The following is an 11526-nucleotide window of genomic DNA, read 5'->3' on the forward strand; positions in this document are numbered from 1 at the left end:
GCCGGGCCCGGGGGGGGGCGTGCAAAGTCCGGCGTCTCCGCGCGGGGTCCGGCCGGCTCCGGCGTCTAAGCCCGGCTCCCTCCCCCAGTTACGTGGTGGTGATGCCGAAGAAGCGCCAGGCCCTGGTGGAGTTTGAGGACATCCTGGGCGCCTGCAACGCCGTGAACTACGCCGCGGACAACCAGATCTACATTGCCGGCCACCCGGCCTTCGTCAACTACTCCACCAGCCAGAAGATCTCCCGCCCCGGAGACTCGGACGACTCCCGCGGGGTCAACAACGTGCTGCTCTTCACCATCCTCAACCCCATCTACTCCATCACCACGGTGAGCGGCGCCCGCTGCGAGCCCTTTCTCTCGTCGGCGTCGCGGGAGCTTGTCGATCCCGAGACTAGACTGGAGCAGCGGCGCTCAGCCCTGCGTTTCTGCGACCCGCCTGGTTGGCAGCTGCCTCGGGGCAGACGTTCCCCTCGTGCCCGGGCTGAGAAGGGCTGTAGTTAGTACGCGAGCGAGCTCTCGGCTAGCCCTAAAGCAGATGGAGCCGGAAAGCGCAGCCCTTCCCAGTCCAGCTCTAGCCCCGCTGCCCCTGAAAACGCGTGCCTGGGTGCAGCGGTCCTGTGCACGTGGTTGGTGGGGTGCATGGATCAGAGAGGGCTGCAGCTTGAGCCCAGCTCTGTTTTCTCGGTTATGAGCTCTGATGGGACGGGAGCGTGCACGGGGCGGGAAGAGGGGTGTCACGGCACCCTAGCTGAGAACCACTGCCCTAACAGTCACGGAGAACAGATCTGTTAATCTGACAACTGCTGTTGGTGGGTCTGACGCGGGAGGGATCGCTGTTTGTCTGCTCCCTGGCGAGTACTCGCCCTGCCCCTGCCGGAGAGCCTGAGCTAGGTCTGGCTCTGCCGATGTCCAACGCGTCGCTCCGCTTGCCTCTATCAGTGAGGAGGCTCGTGGCTGTAATGGAGAGCCCTCGTTTTTGTGTTCCCATCTGTGAACAGCTAGTACCGAGCAAGCCTGGCTTAGCAAAGGAAGCTGTGGCAACCATAAGGGGGTTCTGTCGCCTATGGGTCAGTGAGATGGGACTTGGAAGTGGGGGGCGGTATTTCCTCACGTACTACGTAACCTGGAATAAGACACGGAGCTTGTCTTTGAAAGTCAGGCAATCTTTCCTCCTGGTGACCGAGCAGCAGCTGCTGAGGAGCTGAGTCTGTGCCGAGTCAGTGGCTCGTACCATATTTTTTGCATATAAAACGCTGCGGTTTGTAGCTGTTGGGGGAAATTGCGTGTTGCATGCAAGAAATGATGGTATGACATGGCTATGCAGAGGGGCTGCCTTTCTTGCCGCTCTGAAACCTCCGTCATCTCTGTCCTTTCAAACGCGCCCTGTCAGGCATGTGAGCAGCTGTCCAGAGTGGGAAGGCCAAGCCGCCACTACCGGCAGCCCCTTGGTTCCTTTCATGCATTCCTCACGCCCATCTCTCTGCTTTCCTAGGATGTGCTGTATACCATCTGCAACCCCTGCGGGCCTGTGCAGAGGATCGTGATCTTCCGGAAGAACGGGGTGCAGGCCATGGTGGAATATCCTTCAGCCTGCTGGAGGCTGTGCGCGCTCTCCAGCACCCAGCCCTTCTCTTCCCTCGCTGCCCTTGATCCTCGGTGGGGGGTAGCTGACCTGTGTGGGGGAGTCTCTCTTAGAAACAGTCTTGCTCCAATAAATCCAATCGAAGTGGGAAACTGGGGAGCTGTTTTGTAGGGGAGCTGAGACCCATTTATACCCTACAAAAGCCCAAACTTCTGTTTGGCACTGGTGAGGCCACATCTGGAGTCCTGTGTCCAGTTGTGGGCCCCCCACTGCAGAACAGATGTGGACAAGTTGGAGAGAGTCCAGTGGAGGGAGGGCAACAAAAATGGTTGAGGAGCTGGGGGGCAGGATTGGTGAGAGGCTGAGGGGACTGGGCTGATTTAGTGTGGAGAAGAGAAGACCGAGGGGGATTGAATAGCAGCCTTCACATCCCTGCAGGGGGGCTGCAAAGAGGATGGAGCTGGGCTGGTCTCAGTGGGGGCAGACGACAGGACAAGGAGTAATGGGCTCAGGCTGCAGCAAGGGGAGTTGAGGCTGGAGATTAGGAAAAACGTTCTCACTAGGAGGGCGATGAAGCACTGGAGCAGGTTACCCAGAGCGGTGGTGGGGTCTCCATCCTGGGAGGTTTTTAAGACCCAGGTAGACAAAGCTTGGCTGGGATGATGGAGTTGGGGAGGCTTCTACTGTGAGCAGGGGGTTGGACTAGTTGTGACCTCCGGAGGTCCTTTTCAACCCTTATGGTCTATGATTAAGGGTCATTTCTTTCTATTGAGTTGGGAAAATGGCAAACTGCTTTGAGCCTTTCGGATCTACGTCTAATTATTGGCATCGGCGTTAGTATCATTGTCGTTATCTTTATTATTAGCGTTGTTATTAACATCATTGTTACCACTAATTGGCATCATTGGTCTTATTTTTAGTATCGGCATCATGATTATAATAACAGCGCTAATAATTTTAGTACCACCTGGACGATGATTGCTGTAATCATTATCTTTACTATTAAAAAGGAGTCTAGTAGTTAGTGAGCCCTGAGACCGCCATACAGATAACACTCTACACCCGAAGTGTTATATGCGGCTCTTGGAAGCAAAGGCTGCAGCAGCCTCCATACGTGAAGTCCCCCTGTGATCAGGTGAGCCCTTTGGCTGTACTGCCACGGAAAAGCCTCTAAACATTCGAAAACTCTAGCGAACGTCCTTAACGACCCAAACGTTTGACTCGGTGCAGAGCGCGCAGAGAGCGAAGGCGTCTCTCAATGGTGCTGACATTTACTCGGGGTGTTGCACACTCAAGATTGAATACGCTAAGGTAAGCACGAGCTGGAAATACAGCCCCTTCCAGGCAGGGCAGTGGTTCCAAGGTATGGGGTAGCTCGGGAGCTACCTAGACAGAGAGCGTAGCGTGGCTTCTCCCAGCTCAGTTTCTCCCGTGTCATCTTTGTCACGTGCACGGTGCAACCCGCATGCGGATGTCAAACCAAATGGGGAGCGAGAGCTAGAGGCATGGCTGGGACTCCTGGGTTCTTGTGGCAGTCAGGAGCCAGGGCGGGTAGGTACTTTACCTTGTGCAGACGCAGGCGCAGTGGTCAGACTCGGAAGATTCTCTGAAAGGGACTAGGAAGGAGCAGACTTTTTTGCCAGCTTGTTGATTTGTCCTGCTCAGCCTGGATTCCTCAGGGGTGGGGAGAGGGAGGCAGAAAGTGGGGGAGACTTGCACATCCTAGACTAGTTAAGCAAGATTGAGTCCAAGCCCTTGTGAGCATGAGTTCATGTCATCAGATGCTGTGAAAAGACCACACGGAGCATGAAGTGAAGCTGGGGAATTGAATGGAAAAAATGGGGGTAGAGGGACAGTGCTGGGGAAAGCAACCAAGCAAAGAACCCGTAGGAATGGGAGGGATCCTGCATAGCTAATCCAGGTAGCAGGATACAAATCCGCAATCCCTATTTAAACCAGACTCCAGCTCATCCCCCCCCCCCCATGCCAATTCTCTGTGGGCCAGATTTGGTCCCTGGGCTAGGGGCTAAGCACACCTGCTCTGGACCTTTTCCAAGTGGGGCTAACCATGGAGTTGGTTGTCCCCGCAGCCCACTCGCCTCAACGTCTTCAAGAACGACCAGGACACGTGGGATTACACCAACCCCAACCTCAGCGGACAAGGTAATCTTGGCTGGCTTGCTTTGTACCTCTACACAAACCTTTGCCTATCAGTTGCCGAGTGCACTTCATAGATCCCTGACTCCGTGGTATAATGCCATTGCCCTAACGTTTCACCTCCCCCAGAACTGTACCGATTCTCGTAGAGGTTGATGCCAAAACTGGGGAGAACGGTGGGGTCAGGGCACTTTTGAACACGGAGCGATGGGTCACCAGGGAGCCGCGTGGGTCCGGGAGGTATTTGCGATGGAGGAGGTGGGCGCACAAGTGCCTTTTAAAGCGTGTCAAAATGAGGGCAGTGTCCAGCTAAGTGCCACTGCCTGGTTTCTGTCTGAGGGGGGCCAGCTGGTCATAGCTGTTGGCTCAGTCCGAAGCCCCTTCTTGAGCTGCTGTTAACCATCACACAGCTGAAGGGAAGCTGGTTGCAGCATTGGGTTGGATTAACAAGTTTATTCCAAACCTGCCTTGAACGTGGAGGGGGCACAAGGCAAAATCGGTTTAAAGCCATTGCTGTGGTATTTGGAAGCACTGGGCAGGTGCTTTCCTGCCTCCCTGAATTAGCCACCGAGAATTTAGTTCTGGGAAGGGAATACCAGATGGCTGAAATGGCTTTGGTAGCCATTGGCTTCAGCCTGGTGCAAAACCTCCCTCAACCCACCTCAAAGCTGGTGGCCACGGTGCCAGGAGGGTGAAAAATGCTGCCGAGGTGAAGTCCCCGTTTGCATGGCTCCCCCTGCCCCACCTCAGCTGATACAGTTGCATCGATTCACTCTTCCCGGATTTTTAAGCCGGGTCTGAATCAGTTTGGCTGTGGGGCTTGCTCACGTGGTGAGCCCCGGGCGGCAGCCTAGCGGGGCCCCGAGGAGCCTGCTGAAGGCATCCGGGCTGAAAGGGAGGGGGCTGTTTCCAGTTCCCCTCGGCCTGGCCGGCCCCGTGGTATCAGAGGCCGGGACAGCGTGGGTTGGGGGGGGGACCTGCGGGACACCCCCCGTTTAAAAGCCGAAGCCCCGTGGTCACGTGCCGAAGCAACCAATGGCATTACATGACTCCTAACAGCAACATGAACAGATCTCTCCTCCAAGGGACACAGCTAGAAGATGTGCAGAGCGGCAGGGGCTAGCGGCAGGGCTGTGCATTGATTTAGCTGCACCTCGGCCGCCCTGACCCGAGGCAGGGTGCCCCTAACCTGGCTTTTCCCAGCTCTGAGCAGTCAGTGCACATAACCCTGGGGGGACCGTACTCCAGTGGACGTCCCGACCTGCCGGCGACCTGCCTCTGCACATTCCTCACACCACACAGGGTAGCAACCTCACTAGCTCTGCCGGGAGAAAACATGCAAGCATCCTTCACGTACCAGAAACAGCAGCAGAGTTTTGAGCTCATTACATCAAGAACACCACACCGCGCTCCAAGAAACAGCTCCACGCACAGAGGGAGAGAGACAGAGAGAGAGACAGAGAAAGAAAGCAAGCCGCAGCATGCCACAGCAGACATTATAACCTCCCAAGACCGTACACAGAACTAGGAAACACAGAGCAGAGGGGTCTCACAAGCCCATCAGCGTTATTTGTCGCAGACTGGAGTAGATCTCACAGCCCTCCGAGACCTAGCATTGCTCTCCGTCTCTCAACACGCTTGCGTTTGGGAGAGAGCAGTTCTCGTATTCTTTTTATTTTTGGTTACGTGTGGCTTTTTTCCTGCAGTCCTCAACTGCCAACATACCAGCACCAAGCGGAGACCAAACCCAACCAGCCCCGAAGGCGCCCAGCCCCTTGGGAGGCTGGGGCCGTGGGGCGCGCTGTGTGGGGCGCTGGGGCGTTCGCCCCGAGACACATTTGCATTTACAGAGGAGACACGCACATGGGAAAACAACACTGAGCCAGAAGCACCACACAAAACTCAGGCGTCTGAGACATGGAAGGAACACTCTCATTTATACACCTTCACGTCCTCTCTCTCTTGATCCCTTCTGAGGACAAAACATCTGTGAGCCTTTTGAAAGATTTTACTGTTTTTCAAAGCCAAAAAAAACCAAAAAGCCAAAAAAAAAGTGCCAAAAAAGCAAAAAAACAAAAAAAAAAGAAAAGAATTGTAGCAGTTTTGTGCCTTTTGACTTGTATTTATGACTCTGACACCATGTGATGCAGGGCCGCAGTGTATTTTGATGGGACGCCATCTATGAGATCTGTGCTAACTGTTGCAGCGTTCAATGGTAAGAGAAAGGCAGAGTTTTTGTGTGGCACAGGACATTGTACTGTGTGCTCCCACTGTAAGTAGCCCTTTTCACTCTTTGTACCCAATAAAAACCTGTACGAAACCCGGGCGTTTAGAAGCGAGGTTGTACGGCTCCACGGTTCGCCTGTTTTAACTGATGACTGCTGTTGCTTTTCTGCCATGCCTGTGTTACCTGTTCCTCACTTGCTCCCTTCTCTGTTTTGGGTGGGGAAGAGGTACTGCCATTGGTTTTTATTTTGTTTCTTTTGTTTGTTTGTTTTTTTCATTGCTGTGTCAAACCGTAGCCGCGTCTTGGAAGCAGGCGCGCTCCGGGCACTGATCTTTTTTCAGCCACCAAATCAACTGGGCGCTCTTTTATCGGTATAAAAGCCGGCCTTTGGGGGGGGGGGGGTGGCAGTCTCCTTTTAAGCATCCTCCTAGCAGCTTCCTCTGCCCCTGATTAAGGTGCCATTAGTCTGGCCGCCTGGGCCGAGATGTGGGGTGGGCGGGAGGCCTTAATTGCAAGTGTGGTGTGGCAGGCTCTAACGGAGGGCAGCGCAGTGGTGGTCTAACCCTCGGCTGGACCAGCCCGGCCTGCTGGAGTCAGGGCTGGGGGTCTGTGCGGGCTCCCTGTGAGCACTGGGCAACACCTGGGGCAGATCGGGGGGAGTGGGGGTGATCCAGTGTGAGGAGAACTGCCCTTCATGCCGGAGGCCTCTGGTGCTGGCTCCCGCAGGGTGTGGGAAGTGGAGGCAGTTTGGTTGCCTTTGCTCACAGCTAACGAGCGCCTCCTAGGCAGCCGGGCTTAGCTCACGGTTAGAAGAAGCTAGCACTGCAAGGACTCAGGTAAACCCCGGGGCAGCCTGCTGAGGTCCAGCTTCCTCCTGGCAGGCCCCCCTAACCCACGGTTCTCCCCACAGGTGACCCCGGAGGAAACCCCAACAAGCGCCAGAGGCAGCCCCCTCTCCTCGGAGACCACCCGGCGGAATATGGTAAGGGTCTGGGTGTGGGGGGACCCGGGGAGGGGGTTGAGGCCCTCTTCGTCTTCACTCACCCCCCTCTCCTATTTGTAGGAGGACCCCATGGCGGGTATCACGGCCACTACCATGACGAGGGCTATGGCCCACCTCCGCCTCACTATGAGGGGAGAAGGATGGGCCCCCCCGTGGGCGGGCACCGCCGGGGGCCCAGCCGCTACGGCCCCCAGTACGGCCATCCCCCGCCCCCACCCCCGCCCCCGGAGTATGGCCCACACGCTGACAGCCCCGTGCTCATGGTGTACGGCTTGGACCAGTCCAAAATGAATTGTGACCGCGTCTTCAACATCTTCTGCCTGTACGGGAACGTGGAGAAGGTAAAAGCAATGATTTGTTCGCGGCGGGCACCTGGATATACCGTCCCCAGCTGCTGCTTGGGGGTTGGAAGAAACTTGCGGGTCCGTGGGGATTCCCCCCCCACCCCCTTCCTACGACATGTCAGAGTGGATTTTTTTTTTTAAGCCTAGTACAGGGATTTCCCAGGCTTCTGGGTTTTGCTGGTCCCCCTCTCCCACATGTCTGTTTTTAAGCCTCCCCCAGGGGCGCTGGCCATTGGCTGCACTCCAGGCTGGGGATGGGAACTGGGCTGTGCCAGTGCTCCTGCTGGGACTGGGACTCGGAGGTTTTTTGGCTGGAGGCTCTTGCCAGGGTCAGACAGATGCCATATGTGGAGTTGTTACCCCCTGGTCCAACTGGTGTGTACTTGGGAGGGAGGTGGTGGGGAGTGGTTTGCCTTCCTCTGTATTGAGGGGTGAGGCACAGCCTCTGCCCCAGATCTCTTGAGCATACATTAACATTTACAGCAGTGGGACATTGCCTACTGTGATTTCCCCCCTGCTTTCCCTGGGGCAGGTTCGGCTGCAGTGTCAGGGCTTGACGGTCACGTTGCTCAGAGGTTTGATTTTAGGTTCATCTGGGCTGGTGTGGACAGGGCTGATCCTGCCTCAGGCAGGGGTTGGACTCACTGTGACCTCTGCGAGTCCCTTCCAGCCCCGCTGCTCTGTGATTTCTATGACCTTGGTATTTTTATGCGGTGGCAAAATGGCCAGGTTCCTGCCTGTTCCTAAGCTGCTAAGTCAAAGCAGTGCAGCTTGAAGCCTCCCCCCTGAAAGAAGGGAAAGCCCCGGAGATCTCCTGGGTTCCTCCCCGCCCAGTTTGGAGCTTATTGGGTTGTGCTCTGTCTCCTAGGTTAAATTCATGAAAAGCAAGCCCGGCGCCGCCATGGTAGAGATGGCGGATGGCTACGCGGTGGATCGTGCCATCACCCACCTCAACAACAACTTCATGTTCGGGCAGAAGCTGAATGTGTGGTGGGTATCTCCTCCCTCCCTTTTCCCCTCAGCCTGGAGGGTCCTGGCAGCCCTTGGCCAGCTGGCTTTGGAGGGCAACAGCCCCCCTCACCCCCACCCCAATCCCTGCAGCGTGTCGAAGCAGCAGGCCATCATGCCCGGCCAGTCCTACGGCCTGGAGGACGGTTCCTGCAGCTACAAGGACTTCAGTGGCTCCCGCAACAATCGCTTCTCAACTCCAGAGCAGGCAGCTAAGAACCGCATCCAGCACCCCAGCAACGTGCTGCACTTCTTTAATGCGCCGCTGGAGGTGACAGAGGATAACTTCTATGAGGTGAGGGGCTGCCTGCCCGGGACTGCTTTGCCCGGTGCCTCCAGGTGCTACCAGACCCTGGAGGGTGTCTCGTATCTGGGCTGCAAGGGCAGCTGGAGCCCTTCAAGGGCCCGTGTGGCTTTGCAGCCCCCATCTTTGCAGGGGGTGAGCCCCTAACCCCATGGGATGTCAGGGCTCTGCTGAGATCATAGCCTGGTGGCTGGCATGCGAGGTGGGGGTTGTTTTTTTCCACGTCCTATCCCACGCCTCTGGCCACTAGAGGCTGCAGCTTAGGCTGGAACACCTCTGAGGTGGGGCTGGGCTGTCTGCCCCCTTTGGTGTGCCCAGGGAATCCTGTGCTGTGGGCACAGGGCCCTGGCACCCGCTTCCCCTGCACGTTGCACAAGTGTTAGCGTCCTCCAGGCTTGCAGGGGCGGGAGAACTCCCTGTTCCCATGGGAATGCTCCGTTTGCGAAGGCAGCCTGGAGCGGGTCCAGGCACTTAGCTGGGAACAGCTGGAGCGCTCTGTGCAGGTAATGGGGAGCGGGAGGATTTAGAGGGCAGCTTGGAAAGTGAATCAAACATAATAAGCATTCAGGGGAAGAGAAGAGGGGGTCGTGTGTGTTTTCAGAGCAGTAGCTCAGTGTTGGGACTCCCTTTCCCCCCAGATCTGTGACGAGCTGGGTGTGAAGAGGCCATCGTCCATTAAGGTGTTTTCAGGGAAAAGTAAGTCGGCCCTTCGTGCCAGGGCCGGGGCCTGCTGGGGAGTGGGGAGGCCGTGGGTCCCCAGGGGGCCAGGAGGGAAGCTGGGAGCTCGGGTCTTTGGATCGTCTCCTGATGGGGCGGGTTTGGTCACTGCAAATGGGGCTGAATCCTAAGGGCCGTGTGTGGCATTGGCTCCAGAGGCCCCTGCTTCCCTGCAGCGCTGGTCTGGAGAGGGAAAGGGTGTTTGCAGCTTCTCCGGCCTTTGGGGCAGCTGGTCCTTGCCCCCGTTCCCCCCCAGCCAATGTGGCTGGATGGGGGTGGGAGGCCTCAAGTGTCGGCACCAGCAGTCCTGGCCGGGGGGGGCCACAGCGCGGGTTCCCCGTCTAGCCTTGCCCTACCCCCATGTCCACTTGCAGTAGCAAGTGCCCCCCCTGTGCCCCCAGGTGAGAGGAGCTCCTCCGGCCTGCTGGAGTGGGACTCGAAGAGCGACGCGCTGGAGACCCTGGGCTTCCTCAACCATTACCAGATGAAGAATCCAAGTAAGCTGCTCTTGGTGGGGAGGTTGGGGGGGGCACTCGCCACCTCTTCTCCAAGCCAGGGGCTAGTGATGTACTGTATGGTTAAACCCTGGCAAGTTAAAATGGATAATGCTGATTTGTGCAGGAGTCTGTCTAGAGATTCATGCCGCTGTCCCACACCGGGTTCAGCTTTGAGCTGGACTCCAGCTGGATGTGCTGAGGGCACAGGAGGGGGCGGGCTGTGACTTACTGTGTTGGCTTCTAGTTCTGTCTGGTCACCTTCAGCTGCAGACCGGCTACGTAGGATGGTGACACCCCCCCTTCCCTGGGGGCGCGTGTTGCTGGAGTAGAATAGGGGAAAAGAAGCATTTTGATGCTCTTGGAGGGTTACCGGTTGACTCCGGGGGACTTTATCTTTGGAGAAACGCAAGACAGGCCACCGCGGGTCCTCCTGCCTACACGCGTGGCATAGTGGGATAGCTGCCATCAGGGAATGTTTACCAGTAGAGGCTACCTAGGTGCAGGTGCTACCGCGTGGTGATTTCTAAGACCCTGAGAATCCATCCTCATGGGCGAGACAGGTCCAGGTCCCCCGTGCTTTTGTGTTAAGGACGTAAGAGATGCCGTGGACGGGTCAGGTTTCCTGTGTCACACGGCAGCAGAGTGGAGCTGGAAGGGAGAGTGACTGAGTAGGGTTTTTCCCCTGTTCCTCTCTCCCTTGGAGCAATTAAAGGTCCAGGACATTCTGATTCGGAGGCCGTGCCCTGCAGACCCGTGCTCAATAGCTTCTGATGCCCCTTGCCTCCAAAAACAGCACCGATCCCTTTTGAATCTGGCTAAACTCAGCTTCTCCCATGTCTGGTGCCCCCAGGCTCCCCCCTTTCATCCCACGCTGCAGGGAAATGAGTGTCCTGGGGTTCATTTTAAACTGCCGGCCTATTCCTTTCATGCCATGACCTCTCGTTCTCATCTGGTGAAAGGCAGCAAAGAATAAATCCCTGCTGACTTTCTCTTCCCCGTCCCTTTTGTAAATCCTCTTCCCGTGCCCCCTCAGGAGTCTTTTAAATTGAAAAGGCCTGGCCTCATTAGCCTCTCCCCCACCCTCCTGATCACCTTTGTTCCCCTGTCTAATTCTTGATCCTTTTGGAGATGCAGGGAGCGGAGCTGGGTGCTGTATTCAGGGTGTTGATGCACTGTGAATTTGTAAGGGGGCATCACGATACTTTCAGTATCATCTATCGTATTGAGTTTTTAAACAGTTCAGATGCACGTGTCCTGTATTCCCACCTATTTTTTTTTATACACATTCTGTATTCCCACTTGTTTATATCAATAAACATATATAGGTGGGAATACAGGACTTAAAAAAAAAAAAAAAAGAAAAGAAAAGAAATGTCCTGTGTTCCCACTTATTCCCCAGCCAGTCCAGCACGGAGCAGGGAAACTCTTTATGCCACGTGACTGTTTCTCACCTGGTGTTTTTTTGTAGCAGTTGGGGTGGTCCCAGCTCACTTGAAACCATCCCTCAGAGACTCTCTCTCTCTCGGCCGTCATTGCGATTTGGAAATTGCTTTTGGGGTCGGTTGACGTAGCGACACTCCCGGCAGCTGTGGGTCGGGGTCTTGGGACTCCCCAGGAGCACTGGGCGGGGAAGGCAGGAGCGCTCAGTAACCCATCGCATGGTCTGTTCTCCCACAGACGGGCCGCAT

At 56.2% G+C, this 11526-nt stretch overlaps 1 protein-coding gene across 1 annotated transcript in view; it reads left to right on the forward strand.

Annotated features, from left to right (window-relative positions):
• Positions 1 to 51: 51 nt before the first annotated feature.
• HNRNPL (heterogeneous nuclear ribonucleoprotein L) overlaps positions 52 to 11526 on the forward strand; it is an 11536-nt gene continuing 61 nt past the window's right edge. Inside the window, 12 exon segments of the mRNA XM_006038945.3 lie at positions 52 to 326; positions 1492 to 1577; positions 2796 to 2892; positions 3672 to 3744; positions 6876 to 6947; positions 7029 to 7309; positions 8181 to 8302; positions 8414 to 8615; positions 9263 to 9320; positions 9743 to 9838; positions 11516 to 11523; positions 11525 to 11526. The exon segment at positions 11525 to 11526 is cut by the window's right edge and continues 61 nt beyond it. Coding sequence (XP_006039007.1) covers positions 102 to 326; positions 1492 to 1577; positions 2796 to 2892; positions 3672 to 3744; positions 6876 to 6947; positions 7029 to 7309; positions 8181 to 8302; positions 8414 to 8615; positions 9263 to 9320; positions 9743 to 9838; positions 11516 to 11523; positions 11525 to 11526 — 1322 coding nt within the window. The 5' untranslated portion in view covers positions 52 to 101.

Source organism: Alligator sinensis, unplaced genomic scaffold (assembly GCF_000455745.1).
Source record: "Alligator sinensis unplaced genomic scaffold, ASM45574v1 scaffold107_2, whole genome shotgun sequence".
Taxonomy (NCBI): Eukaryota; Metazoa; Chordata; order Crocodylia; family Alligatoridae; genus Alligator; species Alligator sinensis.